Genomic DNA, 17,002 nt, shown 5'->3' with positions numbered 1-17,002 from the left:
TTCATGAGGTGCTTCACATTTAAAATATTTCACTTAGATAGTAAGTTGAGTTGGTGCATCATTGACCTTGAAATAATAACCAGAGTTGGGTGAATTGTCTACTTACTGTCTACTTACTTAAAATGCCAAGACAAAACATTATTATCACCAGATGTTGTTTCCTGACACCCAACTTTGTTGCATTGTTAACTCTAACAAAAATAGAACTCCAACCTAGCAGGGAGCTGAATTTTAAAGATTTTTCTTAAGCTTTGAAATATAGTACTGCTAGGCTGACAGAGATTTAATGATAAAAACTAAAAAAAAAAAAAATGACTGAAGTTTTGTGCAAGCGTACCAGAGTAAACAACACAGCAGGTTCTTTTATATGCTGCCAAATAGATGTGATATGGCTGATATAGCATGGGTATGCTGATTGCGTTCAACACCTCTGACAAAAGCCAATCACTGGCAGCTATTTCTGACTAAGGGTGAGGACAAGGGTTTTTATTATCACAAAAACCCCTCAGGGTGGGGCTGGGGGCTGCTAGCATACATTTACTGTTAATCACCATCAGGAAAGTCAGATTCAAGTGTGCTACATGCTTTATGTGCATGTTTCCTCGATCAATCCACATAATACCTCAGTTTCTATGGTGATAAATGAGTGTTTCCTGGTGTCTTTTTTAGGAAAGAAGATCTTATAAGATATTTCATGACTGATAATTACAGGCTTAAGAAAAGGTTGAGTAAATGGAACTACGATGACAAAGAATCCACTATAAATAATGGCATGTCTTATTAAAGGACCTTTTAGACCCTCCCTGAGACAGGAAGATGATGCTTGAACTCATGAGAAAAGCATATCTCTGCAGTATGCTTCTGTCAGTCTCTTTATAGTTGTTTGACAGAAAACCTTATGTAATTTGTAAAATTGGTATAAGTGTATGTGTCTGGCTGTTACACCAGTAGATGTAAAAACTATAAATTACATTCACAAGAGCAATGGATGGAATGAAATTGGATAACTGTCCTTACAAGCCATGTTGGCAGTATGTTCTGATAGCAATGAAAATACAACACCCGGTAAAAACAGAAAACACTGAGTGCTGGAAATTTACAAAGTACACCCAAATACAATACTTAAAACTGCTATGATCAATATTTTTACACCAGAACAGCAATTCAGCATTTTGGTGCTGAGTTAGATAAGAAGATTGATACCACTCTCTTGTCTGCCTTTTAAATACAAGACTACAGCCAGGTTAGCTTAGCTTAGCACAAAGACAGGAAGCAGGGAGAAACAGCTGGCCTGATTCTGTCAAAAGCTGGGACAATTTCCCTACCAGCATTTTAAAGCTCTTATTAACATGCTATATCTCATGTTCAGGGTGAAGGTAGAGGGAAAGGAGTGATAGAGGCATGAGCAAAACAGTTCTTGGCGAATAAAGGAATGAAGTTTGATGCTGAACTAAATGTTTAGACTGGTAAGTAAACAGCTGTTAATGCTAACGTTGGCCATACTGGTTTACAGATAGCTTGTTTAAACCACAAATAGTAATATATTAAGAAATGAATTAGACATAGTTGGATGACGCAGACCATAACATTAAAATACAGATTTAAAGTTCCACAAAATGAAAGGGAACATTTTCTAAAGTTGAACTTTTCTCTTTCATATTTGAAGATATTGTAATAGCAGTGTTTTCACTTCTGAGTTGAGCACAAATGACTGCTGCCAAAGTGACTCCAACTTTTGCTTTTTCCTTGGGCAGGTGCATATTGAAAATACTGGATTCCATAGCACCGAGGCTCTTCTTTTTTTTGCCCACACTGAAGGTATGAGGCTGTAAGAATTTGTTACACTCCAGATTCTGAGACGCTCACAGCCATTTGCTTCACTGTCCTGCGCAGGCCAACCTCATGGTTAACTGTAATGCCCATCCCCCCACACTGTGTGAACTGCCTGTCCCCGGCAGAGCTGGCTGTAAACCACACCAGGTCTATTAATTAATTAATGTACCCTAACTGCGGGGTTGGCTCCCTCCATTGTAGTGGAGCAGTTTTTCAGCTGGCTGCAGTGGTGACCGCTGGTGTGTCTTTGGGTTCCTGCAGTGTAGTGGCAGGGAGGCAAGAGATAGAGGAGAGCAGCAGACAAATGTGGATGGGAGGAAACCGTTAGCACCATAGTCACCATTAATCACCCAGGGCCATTGTGGTCCTGCCCTGTACACGGCGCCAGCACAGGCAGGCAGGCAGACAAGGGAGAAAGAGGAGGAGAGGAAGAAGCAGAGGAAGAGGGAGAGAGAGAGGGGGCAGGGTGGCTGCAGAGAGAAAGAGGGGCAGAGAATGGTTGGGGATCAGCCTGTATGTCCACCTCAGCTCCTACTGCGGGGCTGGGGAGCAGTGCTGCTATCTCAGTGCTTGTCCTCCGTCTTCTCCCAGATCCCGGATCCTGAGGTAAGATCCCTGATACATAACAGTGTCCTCCACAGGTTCTTCTCAGGATTATTCCTTAGGGTTTCTCTGTGGCAGGTGCAGGTGCTTTGCCGCTTAAAACGTAGCTTTATGTGATTCATGTTTATTGTTCGGGCGCAAGCATTGTTGCTTTATTTGCCTTACCGTACGAGGTGTGACTGACCATATGTTGAAACGTGATACATTATATGGTCTTACGTGAACAGCAAAGCCACACGTGTTTACATGGAAGCAAACAGGAGGATGAACAAGACAGGTCCTGATACAGACAAGTTGTCTTTGTGCTTTTGGGCTGAAGAGAGGATAGTTACATTGCACAAAATATGACTATTGTCATCTGACTACAGCTGAAATCTATTATGTTTTCTTAAAAACAAGATAATTAAATAATTTACTTAGTAGCCTACATTGTGGAAATGTGACTGAAAGGACAACACATCACATTAATCACTGACAGAACATTGCTTTATAGTACTGAAGTTAGAATGATTTACTATAGTTTAAAAATATTACTTGTGGCTGTAAATTAGATACAACCACATTAGACATTAGAGGCAAACAAAAACAACAAACCAGCCCTAACATAGCAATAAACAGCATGTTAAATTCTGGTTAAGGGCAATATGTCTTAAAAACTGGGGAAAATTGATTATAAATAATCCCATAGACTATGTTACTGTATACAGACATACAGAGATAATAGACTGTGTGATGCTAATATAACCCTGTTCTGACATGTGACACTGACATCCACTGAACTTTGCTCTGCAGCAAGTAAACACTTGAGCTTATTATACAAGGTCAGAGAAAGTACAAGAAACTTCTAGAAACAGCCTCCCTCTGGCTTCTCGTGTGACGTTCAGCGCTTTCAAAGAGCGGAAAAGCAAAGCTCGAGATGGTGACAGATGATGCTCAGTAAATAAATGTGATGTTCATACTTGTGATACTGTAGGTCAGATCTATGTATAGTGTCAGCAGGTGCAGGTATGAATACTTGGTGTCACTTTCGTGTGTGTGGTGTATGTGGCTAATTAACTTCAGGTACAACACACAGCACAACGACAATTAAAAATTTTTAAACCTTAAGGAAATAGAATCTAAATACTGTAGGCATGATACATATTTGAATATAACCTTTATACAGGAGATCAGTAATTAGTCCTTTATGTGTGGAATAACGTGTATCAAAGTGCTGATTTTTCTACTTTTAGGTGTTAATCTTACATTGAATTATACCAATCTTCTTTGGTTAGTCCCTAAAGGAAAAACAGAACACTTACTTTCCAAACATACCACTCAATATGGAACAAACAAAGCAACCAACCATCCAACAAACAAAAATATACAATAGATGTGGCATATGATTAACATGAGGTAACTTGAGGTCATTGTGCTTCTGAGTTTATGTTGTTTGTTCCACCAAAAGAAAACTCGAGGCTTACAGCCACTAATCCTGCCACATGAAATGTCCCTCCAGAGGGTAGGACTTAGCATTACCTAATCACTCTTGAAGCAAAAACTTGTTATTATTTAGGAGCTGTGCTAAATATCCTCATCAAGGCTAATCCTTCTGTGGGAGTTGCACAATCACAGCATATATTCATTCAGACTGTTGTCTTTGCAGCTTTCTTTGTTCAAGTTCGCAGTCCCTCTCGTGTCAGACAAACAGCATAGAGGCCCTGAAGACAGCTTGTACTGTCATATTTAGTGTGTTGGTTTGCTGAGGATTATCAGGACCAATAAACAGCAATATAGCAGGGTTTTCCTCTTTTTTGCCCTGGTGCAGGGCACAAAGAAGGAAAGATATAAACATTAAAGGATCATTATGTAACAATTTTACCTTAAAAAACAGCTTCAAAATCATTTTGAAGGTACACTGACTTGTAATAGGGAGAATGGTGACTCTGTCATTCCCACTCTGCGTCCTGAATGGCTTGCTATTTGTAACTTGTACAGTCTTCCACGAGAAGTGGAAAAGTGATAGTCAGATGCTTAAACTGCTGAAATCAGGCCCTGCACGTTTAAGAGTAATACCGAACAGTAGATCAGTTAAGAAGACTTGGTAGTAACTAAAAACCAGCATACATCTCTAATATCCAAAAATCACATAGTGTTGCTTTAAAGATTACAGTAACATCTGTTGATTTATTTGGTGCCCTCCACACAAAGACACACTTATTTTACTGTCTTGAAAATGTTATATACAATGGTTTCTCCTCAAAATGAACCTGCAAATCACTATTTTATGTATCTTTCAAGCAAGCTTATTTATTCATAATATCTTCTCATCTGTAGAGTTGATGTTTATATCTATATTTATATCTCAGCTTATCTGTAGAACATTTTTCTATTTCACCACATAATGATGTTACCAATAAAGACAGCGAGAGCAAATGTAATAAATGTCCATTTTCTGATCCATTTCTTGTTGCTGTATGGACTAAAGTATAGAGTTTCCAAAACAACCTTGTATCATTCCATTCAAGCGATCAATATATAGTAGACAGGGAGAGGTCCTCTGCATGGTTTTATTAGGGAAATGGTGCTCCGCTGGCTGATGCAAGGCATTGATCTAACACAAAGACACGTACGTACATACACAGGTTTTTATACTTATTGTTCCCCAATCCCCACCTGTGGGGAGAGGTGTTTTGAAATGTGAAGACTGTTTGTTTTGGACACTATTGACTTTGTGCAGTAGAGAATTAATGCGTCTAAAACCATTGCAAGAGTTCAGAGAACATGCAGGCAAAGTGTTTGTAAACCGCAGCACTTGTTGATGTCGAGTAAGGGAAGAGTCAGGTGGAGACAGAGGTTATGTGGGTGTTTGTTTCCTTTCTTCTTGCAGCTTAAGAAATGCCAAAGACCTTTTTTGCCCATGACTTGAAAGACACAACTTGGTCTTGGGGTATTTCTGTACACCAGGAACTGTAGGTCAGTTCAGTTAAATTTTATAAATCTAAATAAATAGAAAAATAATAAATACAGTCGACCACACCAATACGGTATAACATCATTGGATTGACCCTTACAGAGTTCAGAACGGTGAGGTGGCAGTGGCGTTAGATGCATGCTTCTGGATAAATTGCACACAGAGGAGACTGAAACTATCACTGAACACTTTGTCCTTGTGACACGTCTGACACTTGGACTTCAAACGCCTCTTTCATATCCGACTTAATGTCTGACTGCGGTATATATTTTCAAAAGTTCAAATAGAGTTCCTCATTAATTGATTTTCACTTGAAGTCAGAAAGATAAAGAAATGACTGAAAAATCTTACACCATTTACTTTACTGGCACACCATATAGCCTTATAATGATCAAAGTATCACACAGAAAACTGAGCATGATGTGAAGCCTGAGTTCCTCTTAGATCTTGTTTACTTGTTGAGGTTTGCTCTCTGTTGTAAAACCTCTTTATTTATGGCTTGCAGATACTTTACTGGAGAAAAAAAAATCTACATTTTCTCTTTTTTTCACAGCTTTTACCCACAGATCCCCCAAAGAAGCCAGACCCTGTGAACTCAGAGACCGTTGTTTTCTGGGGGCTGCGGTTATGGCAGGTCATCGGCATCTTTGCAGTGTTTGTTTTGGCTGTTGGTCAGTATATCCCGTGAAATCACTTTCTTATCACCTTCACAAGCCATGCTTAAACTAGACAGCTATAGTGAGAAATAACTGCATGCCAAAGCTGTCAATGCACACAATCCTAGTATCCACTGTATGATTATCAAGAACACTAATATTATGTTAGGAAATAGAAAATTATGACAGGGATTACCTCTGTATTTCTGGACTTGAGTCATTGAAATAATAGCAGAAACTTGGAAGGAAGTGAATAAGTAACAAGGAAGTGAAAACTCCCACTGGGTCTAATATACGGGTAGGCAGAGGGTGTTCAAAATGCAGATGCTGCTTCTAAATTTGAACAAATCCTGCACAGTGCACTAATGTACATGCAGGCACCCCTGATTTGTTGCATAACTGGTCTAGTCTTAGTTTAAAGGATCAGTTCATCCAAATTAGAGAAACATGTATGTTCTCTTTTTCTGCTATGGTATCTAGCAATGCAGATAGTTTTGGTTTTATGTGCTTAGGTTTTGACCTTTACATCTATGATACAAGAGAGGTGGACAGAATTTTGTTTTTGAAGCTCAAAGGACTGAAGAACTATGGGTCTGTGCATCTCTACTTGGGTACAGCAGTGCTTTGAGCTAAATGCTAACATTAGCATGCTGACATGTTGATGTTTTGCTAATATTCACAAGTCCATTTTATTCTAGTCTAGTTCTGCGTTGAAATGACACTGTAAGTGCAGCATAAGTAGCCTGATGTGCACCTAACTAGAAATGTTACTATATATGGCGGCAATGTAGACCTCAACAGCTGTGACTGAACCACTGGGTCTGCTCATTCATGCCTCTCCCCAACTGGGCAAGCACAGAAAGCTTGTCCACCGCATTCAACTGGGCAAATAAGACCAAAATTATCTGTGCCCTGATCCTTTAAAACACTTTATTCCATACTAATTGTGTAAAAGATGTACTCAGTAATATTCATTCACTCATTCATTCATAATCTATACCACTTATCCATTAAGGGTCGCGGGGGGGCCTGGAGTCTATCCCAGCTGACATTGGGCAAGAGGGTACACCCTGGACAGATTGCCAGTCCATCGCAGGGCCAACACATATAGACAAACAACCATTCACACTCTCATTCACACCTACAGGCAATTTAGAGTCACCAATAACCTATCTTGCATGTCTCTGGACTGTGAGTGGAACCCAGAGTACCCAGAACCCACACAGACACAGGGAAAACACGCAAACTCCACACAGAAAAGCCCTGCAGGCTTCTTGCTGTGAGGTGACAGTGCTAACCACTGCACATACGTGCCGCCCATGTGTTCTATTCAAATAAACTCATTGTGTTTTGTGTGCCTGTCTCTCTCTCCTTCAGTCATCACTCTGTGTTGCATATTCAAATGTCGAATCCCGAGAACCAAAAAGGAAATAGAGGCACGACACGCACAGCGGCAGGCCGCCAAGAAATACGCCAACACGTTAGAGACAGTGCCACCTCTGAATGAGCTGACTGAGATCCCAGGATGTAAGTACCTCTTTAATATCTTTCCAGCATTAATATGACCATATTAAATTGGTAATAATAACAAGCAGGAGCAGCTGTGGTGTTTTCCTGGAACTGGTCTGGTTGCTTTTTCTTGTGTCACTGTTTCTTTTGATTTTCTGTCTGAAGTTGCACAGGGCAACTTCAAATACTGGTGGCTGAAAATGAGAAAATGGGGGATAAATGTTTGAACTTTAATGCACTAAAGCCCTGCTCTCTGTGGATGTAGAGCTACCTTTTGGATTTGGGTCTATAGGTAAAAGGAACTATTTTATTCAAGGATTAAATTTTTTCAATCCCACAGGGTCTTACAAGACTGCACCGTTGTAGTTCCATTTTATGATTAGGTCTAAGAGGACAGCTGTCTTTTTACATAACATCTTTTCTAGGGCAGATTTCATTTCTTACATTTTCACTGTCTCTTCTTTTCACCTCACAAAACTTTCAGCACTTGCTTAAATTCTTCAGCTGTTTTACTAAATTCCCTCTTCTCTTCTCTTCTCTTCTCTTCTCTTTTCTTTTCTTTTCTTTTCTTCTCTTCTCTTCCTGCTTTTCTTCCAGCTACCCCAGATGCCTCTGCAGTACAGACAGTCTCTGAGCAGGTCCAAACTCAAAGTCCTAACAACAGCCAGCTTTCAGTAGTTAGGGGCAGCGAGGAGCACACCAGCACCCTCAGTTTGCCAGAGACAGAATGATTGTTTTTCTCCTTTTCTTCTTATCTTATCGCCTCTCCAGACACTCCTCTTGGCTGAGCGACTTTAAAAAACACAGTGTATACATCAGTAGCCACTCTAAAAATCCCCTCCATGCATCTAACATCCATTTATCCTGCTGTTAGTCCATCTGGTCCTCCTTAAATGCAATTCAAGCAAATAAGAATGCATCTCTCTTTCAGCTGCTTACACATCACTTTTGAAATTTATAGCCAGAAGATAGAGAACAATTTGAATTTTCTGAATTTTGCTTGGTAGTGGAGTTGCAGTAGATAATGAAACCTTTACTGTGGCTACATATATACAGATTATACTTTATTTAGGGCAGCTAGGGCAACTTTTGTAGTTTATACTTTTGTATTTTGTGAGACTCTTCTTTCTCAAAGCCTAGATGTTTTTAATATAAATTCACATATTTTGCTTGATGCATATATTTGCATGAAAATTTCAAAAGCAATTGACTTTGATAAATGGAAATGTGTAATGCATGCAGAGTGTGTGTATGTGCTCTGTGTTTGTCTTTTTCCTTACCTGTCTGTTTTCTTTCCTGAGATTACACACTATCTCTGTCTAAATTAAAAACGATCATGGATGTCAGCCCCGGTCTTGTCTGTGATTAAATGCTCTTGTTCTTACGTCTCCTCTTTCTCTCAGGAATTTGGTGTGTTGCCTTGTGCATCTGAGCTCAGCTCAGCCGCTTAGCAGTGGCTTTTCCAGGTTAAGGACAGTGACAGATACAGACTGACATCTGTCTTGTCTTGTTCCTCTATGATATATTACACATATTATGTGTGCGCAAATACAAGTCATTGGTTATTTGGAAATTAATTATTGGGGTGGGGGGGTGGGGCATTAAGCTGTCAATAAGTTTGTCTTGCATGAGAATTGTGTCAAATAAGATCTGCCTTCAAGGGGGTGGGGGTGGGGTTGTCACATGATAAACCGACTGTGGCGAGAGCATCCATATCTCTTCAATCTCTAGGGCCACAGAGGGCTGATCTAATATGCATCTGAGTAAATCCTCTTTCGTGACTGTATAACTAATCAAGCGTGTGGCTGGGAGAGGAGCAGAACGGAAGTACACTGACTGACTGCAGCCATCATCAAGAATGAGGATGAACACATATGTATTAGCTGCTCTCAACCATGAGCTCCAAACAAGCCATACTGTAATGCTTGCTTCTAGGTTAACTAAGAAGGAGGGCAACATAAATATACACAAATACTCAAATTCCTGCCTTTCTCCAGTGATTATTATTATGTCACGTGTGGGGTACACAGACATGGAATATGCAATATTCATCTGACAAAACAAATGACCACATACAGCGCATATTGAGTGAATGCAGTGTGATTGAATTTAAAGTGGAAAACATTTTAATGTAAAATGAAATTCATAATCAGAACTTTTCTAAGTTTTCTTTCAGAATAAGGGCTTGATTATGCAAAGGAGCAGCACACTTAGGAAGTGTTTTTCCCGAGGAATTAGTATGAACAATACAGACTATAACTTGGCAGTTAATTAAATGTTACAAATTAGGATCAAGAAGTGACTTTTCATTTCTCTTGGATGTGAGCATGAATATATTTTTTCACACAGAGGCTTATCAAATCAGGAAATTTTCAGAAGATTTTCACTCTGCCTCCATTTACAGATACTTACCGAACCGTTAAAAGCATCTGGAACAAAATAGGAGAAAAAAATAGGCAGTTTCCAGCTTCACAGCCAATATCTGTTGCAAACACTTTGTGAGAAAGAGAGGGAGGGAACAAAAGCTTTGACTCTGTCTATCATCCCTTTTATGCCATCTCCTCTTGAGCGCTTGCGCAAAGTCAATAAAATACAGTGACTTAAAAGGTAGAGATGTGATTTCAGTCAATTCTCACAAGACCCAATCTTACAGTACAAAGTGCTTAATTTCAATTATAGCTCTGAGCCACCAAACTCATTTCTCACACATCTGTGTCCTGTATAGTTCTGAATGGGACAGCGAGTGAAGGGTCGTTTGAGGTTCACAGCACGCCGACTGATGAGTGATGGACTTGCGAAAAGGAATTTGGTCTGGTTACAAGTCCCTTTCTGTTCCTCAGGATGAAAATACAAACTTATTAAAGTAAAACAAGGCAATATTAGTGATATCAGTGAAATAGTTTTTGAGCAGCAGAAACATCATTCTCTGAGATATTTATGATTTAAAAAATAAATGATACCACCTCAGTCACACTGAACTGTTATATTTTTTAAATGTCATAATGCCAAAAGCATTACGCCTTGGTGTTTTCAAAAAAAGATTGTACTAGCTGAACTTTTGACATCGGCACTTTTAGTGATGGTGTGAGGGTCAAGACCTTTTGTTGGAGGCAATGTTAACCTTTAATTATTCCACTAGTTTGACCGAAGCTGGATCTCAGAATCTGCCATTTAATCACAGCACCTCATTTGGCCATCACCAAACCTGGCTTTAACCTCATCTCTCCAGGTTTTGTCAAAATCAGTCTGGTGCAAAAAAAAAAGAAAAAGAAAGAGAAAGAGAGAAATGAGAAAAAAGAAGAAGGAGAAATGAGCGTATGAGTGGAGGAGAAATGCACAAGGATAAGAGCAGAAGACTGTCTCATAAACCAGTCAAAACACAAAGAAATCTATTCACAAACATTCTGATGGTTGGTTGATTATTTTAAGTCGACTGGATTCACCCAGAACAGCGAAACACTGGGACCAAAATAATTTCAGGTTTACTCTGACCCCCTCCGGCAGCTTTTGACATTTGGTGTGTGTTTGTCATTTGGTTTCTTGGCCTTTGTGCATTCTGTGTTTCTGCAGCTTTCGTAGCGACACTGGGAAAATGTTTGCTTTGCTACTGGAAAAACAGACAGAGAAGCAGCGAAGCTTCATTTGACCCCAACTGGAGTCTTTCCTCTGAGCAATTTTCACAGTTTTTAAACAATGGTTGCTGAAGTGTAAAATAACACCGATGTTTCTTGTTGATCTATATCACGGTCAGGTATAATTTGTTAACTGTTGCATGAAGCGGTTGCATGCTTTGTTGGGGGGGGGGGGGGGGGGGGGGGGGGCTCTGTTGGACCTTGTTAGCTTTGTGTCATCTTTATTTTAGGGGTGCTGAATTGGTGAATTGGCTCATCTTGTGAAATCTGGTGCCTGAAAACAGCAGACAACAGACTTGTAGAGGCATCATGAGGCAGGTTTGGAGATATTTGAGAGGAGACACCCAGTGAGAATTTAAAGCAACAGTCTGAAATTTTTGAAAAATTATCCTCCTTCACTTTCTATTCAAGGGTTGGGTATCTGTCAGTCAGTTAGCTTGACTTAGCTTGAAGACTGGAAATGGGGACCTGGTTATGTCTGAAGGTAACAAAAACCCAAACCGAAATACTGTTTTCCAACTTGGCTGGTGGTGGTAACTTCTGTTACTATTGTCGTCAGTGTGAATTCTCTGCTGGTTGTGCCACATGACCACAGCTTGTTGTGTACCAGTTAATGTCAGGGTAGCCGTTTCCCACACAGCATGTATCATATTAGAAAGAAAGATAAAGATATAAGAGTGGTATCTTCTCATCTAACTCTAATGTACCATTGCCCAAATTAAATCTAGTAATTTTAAGGAGATATTCATCCTCACTACCTCCATGTACGTCCTCAGGGTGCCACCTCTTGAATAATAATGAGAAAAACATTGTCTCTGTCAAAGCACACAGAGCTGACTGTAAATTTTTGTTCTCTATTTCTCGCCCAGAAAGCACTTCAAACAATCCCATTAAAAGAATAAATAGACCATGCTTATTAGAACAGATAGAAACAGATGTGCCGTCATTACATGCAACCTACTTAGCCTGGCATTCTGTTGGATGAAATTCGCCCTTCCAATTACCATTAGAGGCAGGACCCTGATGATACCTGATGCTGCCTTGAAGCTTTTAACCTTTTTTTCCCCTCCTGTTTTCCTGCAGCTGCAAAAGCAGAAGAAAAGGAGGAGGTGACAACAGTCTCCGGGAAAGTGGATGGCGATAAAGGAGAAAAGAAGACCAAGGAGGGCAAGAAAGAGGGCAAGGGTGCCAAAGAGGGGAAGGGAGATGAAAAGGAAGCATCGACAAAGAAGAAGGGCGAAAAAGGTGAAAAGGCAGCATCCAAGAAAGAAGGTGGCGAAGGCAAAGGGAAGAAATCTGGAGAGAAGGGAGACAAAGTGGAAAAAGGAGAGAAAGGAGGCAAAGGAGGAGCTAAAGGGGGAGCGAAGAAAGCTCAAAAGTGAACTCTGGCTTCCATGGACATTTTTCACTTCAAACATTTTAGACACTTTTTTTCTAAAATGAAATTTGTATGATATTGTATTTGCAATAAAGAAAAAAAAAAAGATGAAAATGCATTATTGGTATTTTGTCCACATCAGAATCATGAAAGCTGCAACAATATGGTACAGTAAAATTATAGATTTATTGACTTATTCACAATTCACTGATGAACATTAGTAACCAGAAAACATCTTCCTATTTTATTCCAAGTTTACATTGATTTCTACAACGTGCCCACATCACTATGGAGTGATGGGAAGGTGAGATGCGTCCTAGAAAAACACTGCCCACACACTGTATCTAAAAGCATGAAGACAAATGTCAACTCCACTGAGTACATTTCAGCACGAGATAAATAAACGACAATGAAACACATTTTATACTTCCATGAGAGGTATTTGAAAACAATGAAATACAACATTAGCTCTATGGTTATTGGCCTTATTATTGTACACTTGATTCCAAAACACAATCATTTTACATGATACAATCAGAACAAAATACTGTATTATAGGGTATTAAAGTGCTCAAATATAATTTTCCAAGTTTTTTTTTTTTTTTTTTTTTTTTTAAATAAAAGATTTTCATGCTGTGATACCGCCTGGCCTTTTAATGAAAAACTGTCTGGATTATGCAACTGCAACATGTTTATTTGACCAGAGGCAATTAGTGGAAAAGTCAGATTGGATATGAAGAACAACCACATCAGTCAGCTGCAGTCTTAAATGTTGTTCATACTATAACCACACTGACAGTGTGATACTGTATCATCAAGGGACAGAGGTTTCCCTCAACCTTAGTCTTTTCCTTTTTCCATCACTGTGGCCGGCAGCCACCTCTAATTACTGTTGTAGTCAATCCACTCAACCTCCAGTCGCAATCATGACCGATCTACATGGAAATGTCCAAGTTGGGTCCAATTTGAGTCCCTTAGGGGCCAAAATGCACTTCTCAGAATTCCACAGCTAATTATTCAAAATCGCAGGCGTCTGACCAGCTGTCAAAAACAGGAAGTTGTCTGGCCTAAATGAATGTTGTGGATATTTTTCGAAAATGATTTCAAGGTTTAGGTTGTTTTATATTCTCCCCATTGCCAAAAAAACTCCACGAAAAGACCAAAGCCATCAATGCGTTAGTCCGTGTCTCAGTACTTTCCCACCATGTCTTTGTCTCTCATCCAAAAACTAATCTCTTTTCACTGAAGATATAAATCTTTAAAAAAAAAAGAATTACGTATATTTTGTTGCACTTTAAAAAGAAAGACTGTGTAACTCCCCAAAACAGCTTTTAGTGAACGTTACTCAGACAGGAGTAAACAGTGCATTGGTTGGGGACTATTTTGAGCAGCGGATTAGTACACATTTAGTTAGCCAGTAAATATTGACGCCCTGTGGACAGTGTTTGTGGAACTGACTCAAAATAAACAACAGTGCCCACGCACACTGTAATGAACATGTCACCTACTGAAAAGATGTGGCTTATTAATGTTTTTTAAACATTAAAAAATCATAAAGGAACTCTATGTCAGACAATACTTATAAGTCAGTTAAATGTTGATTTGGTCTTTTCATGGGATTTGCTGACAGTAAGAAAAACATAGAATATCACCAGACTTATTCTTTAAACATCTGCTTAATGGCAAAAAAAAAAAAAAAAAAAAAAAAAGTTAACAATATGTAACATTCTCTGCTCTTTTAGATGCAGTATAAATCTGCTGGACGGATTTGTAGTACAAACTGAGCAGACAAGGCTTTAACCTTCCAAAACTGAGTCAGCGCACACACACCTTAATGGCCCTCTCAACAGGTGGAGCAAATCTGGCAATCAGGGGTGATTCAAGCGGCTGTCACCTGGTGTAAAACAATGTGGGATGTAAGACTGTGCACAAGAGAGTTGAAACCTCTGTGAGGTAAAACTCCATTTAGCTGAATCTGATGTAAATCACAAATCCATTAGACACATTAGTCCAAACCAAATAGCAACTAATTCAGCTCCTGAGACCAAGTTAAGTCAAAAATCCACGTGGAGGATTTAAGAGAAAGAAAACTGCCTGTAATATTAATGGTCTCAGTTCATTGTTACTAAGCTACTGAATGTTTTGAATGGTTTTCTCATTTGCCTCACTGCTGTTTACATGAAACTGAGTATTTATGAGGGGAAAAAAACTTCAGTCCTCATGGGGGCTGTATTTCAACGCCTTTATCTTGACATTTTCCTACATTAACTACCAGTAGCAAATACTTTTTTCTTCTTTTTTTTTGACTTTAAGACTTTTTGGTCACTGTAAACAAGATGGTGGATGAAAATACAAAGAAAATGCTGCAAAATAACCTTTTCTCTTGCAGCATATCATGCCTTTTCTCTTTGGTATAACAGACTATGTGACCTAACCTGCAAACCGTGCAGTTAAGTGTAGTTAAGTTACAAGTTTAAAATATCTTTATGGAATGCTTCATTAAATGCTAGTCTGAATGCCCCCTGTCACCTGTAAATATATTCACCACTTTTGTTTTGGACTATGTACATAATCAAATATTGCAAACATTCCGTAAACAAACACATGAAAATAATTATATACAATGAAACATAGCTTTATAACCATACACATGAACACTATTAGCTCACAATTAGAATGTATTTCTGATCTTTGTAAACATTGTGACTTGTATACGTACATCAAAAAGCAGCATAACACTGGACCATCTGTAAAAAATACTGTGTGTTATTCATTTCTGGGTTTTCCTTCATATCCGCCACAAATGTCACTCTTGGAATTCCAGGGGAATCTGAGATTTTCTTGGATTCCTCATTTGATTAACATTCCACTGGAATATATGACCATTTCCTGTGCCCTGTGTTTTTAGATGGGGGTCTCTTCCTTTGAAAACTTTGTGAGAACACATGATACTATTTCTGTCAGATTTCCATAAAGTTCTTCTTTACCTCGGCTAACACTGAACCCCAAAGAAGGAGACAGTCTTCAAAGGAATATTCTTAACTTTGGCATCGTGTTGTGTGTGTGTGTGTGTGTGTGTGTGTGTGTGTGTGTTGCAGTGTTTTTGCAGTGAATCTGAATATGAAACATTCATTTGAACTCTTCGAAATCTGTTGTAATTAGAGAGATGAATACTGGGTTTTTCTAAACAGCAGAAACTGTACAACGTTTTGAATATATAATAATTAACACAGCCTTACGTAACACACCAACATCCTCTGGAGAGAAATGCTGACCATGCTAAAACACCACTTTAAAAGTATAAAAATAGGTGTGCAACAACAGAGGACTTCAATTACCTGAGTACCTTCCCTTTTACACTGAAGTGGATTTAAGTCAATGCAGAACAAATGAGATACCATGCCAGGAAACAAAGTAGTAGCATTACTATATATATTTTTTTTAAAGCCGAGCATACACTTATTCTACTCACACTGACTTAATCTGAGAACTTGCTGATGAAATTACCCACGCATGTGCCACTAAGTGCACTCAAAGTCCACCTGGCTTTACATAGGTGATTAAGGCTGTTCCTGGCAACTACTGCAACTAACTAATCTCACTTTGATTTATGCACAAAAGCCAAGCACAAGACATTTTTGCCCAAAAAAGCAAACAGACACCAAGATAACAACAGTCACGGCAGTGGAAAAGAAATAAGAAACGGCAGTCTGTTTTCAGCCTTTTACACATTCACTGTGGCAGGTGGTTGCTGAAAGAGTTGAGAGGATTTGCCACAACAATGAGGGTCATCATCCCTCGAATAAAAGCGGCCCAGCTCACAAAGTGATACACCCTTTTTTCCTTGAGCCTCATCAGTCTGCAATGTTCCGGCTCGATTCACAGGAGAAAAAACTGGCAGTGTTGATGCATGCAGCCATCCCCTTCAGACCATCCTGAGACTGTGTTATGATTAGGTTTTTTTGTTTTTTTTCCAGTTTTCAATCCTCAGTAATACACAGTGGCCTGGAGGTCACATGACTGTCTCCCTTTCCTCCTCAACGACAGGTGAGGGTTTCTCGTCCTCGCAGGGCCGCGTGTGAGCCGACTGCTCCTCTTCGGGAATGTGGAGCTCCTGTCCTGACGAGGGTATCGAGTTCTCTGACACGGAGCCGTTCTTTACGTACCCGGGGAGGTTCCTGTGCCCGTTCACGGGCACCGGTCCCAGCCTTGTGGTGAGGTGAAGCGCCAGCGGTCCTCTGGCGGTGACGTTGGTGACGCTGGTGTGTGACACCATAGGTCCATAGCTGTACGTGTTGCTGCCACTCCGAGCTTTTCGTTTGAAATCCAGCGCCAGAGTCCTCCTGCTCCAGGACTTTTTGATCTCAGCTTGTACCTTAGAGGAGAAGAAATCACTTAGCCATGTAAGAGCTTTAATATGGTGGAGTTTTTGCAATAA

At 39.6% G+C, this 17,002-nt stretch overlaps 2 protein-coding genes across 2 annotated transcripts in view; one reads left to right on the top strand and one right to left on the bottom strand.

The window, feature by feature from the left end:
* Positions 1-1,770: 1,770 nt before the first annotated feature.
* Positions 1,771-12,717, top strand: tmie (transmembrane inner ear). Its single transcript, XM_018676167.2, has 4 exons — positions 1,771-2,439; positions 5,943-6,060; positions 7,423-7,572; positions 12,270-12,717. Exons 1-4 carry the CDS (start codon positions 2,329-2,331, stop codon positions 12,566-12,568), a joined length of 678 nt encoding a protein of 225 aa, XP_018531683.1. The 5' UTR covers positions 1,771-2,328; the 3' UTR covers positions 12,569-12,717.
* A 14-nt stretch (positions 12,718-12,731) lies between these two features.
* The window catches only part of pth1r (parathyroid hormone 1 receptor), a 46,403-nt gene continuing 42,132 nt past the window's right edge, over positions 12,732-17,002 (bottom strand). The window contains exon 13 of the mRNA XM_018676333.2: positions 12,732-16,939. Within this exon, the coding sequence (XP_018531849.1) occupies positions 16,577-16,939 (363 nt within the window). The 3' untranslated portion in view covers positions 12,732-16,576. The remainder of the gene's footprint in view (positions 16,940-17,002) is intronic.

This window comes from Lates calcarifer, linkage group LG4, assembly GCF_001640805.2.
Source record: "Lates calcarifer isolate ASB-BC8 linkage group LG4, TLL_Latcal_v3, whole genome shotgun sequence".
Lineage (NCBI taxonomy): Eukaryota > Metazoa > Chordata > Actinopteri > Centropomidae > Lates > Lates calcarifer.
The sequence above is the reverse complement of the archived record's forward strand: the minus strand, read 5'-3'. Positions and strand labels throughout refer to the sequence as shown.

Bases quoted from the DNA above. Each gene is read 5' to 3' on its own strand.
- tmie (XM_018676167.2), top strand. From the start codon at position 2,329: ATGGTTGGGGATCAGCCTGTATGTCCACCTCAGCTCCTACTGCGGGGC. The intron at 2,440-5,942 runs GTAAGATCCCTG...TTTTTTTCACAG, and splicing joins CCCAGATCCCGGATCCTGAG to CTTTTACCCACAGATCCCCC. The intron at 7,573-12,269 runs GTAAGTACCTCT...GTTTTCCTGCAG, and splicing joins GCTGACTGAGATCCCAGGAT to CTGCAAAAGCAGAAGAAAAG.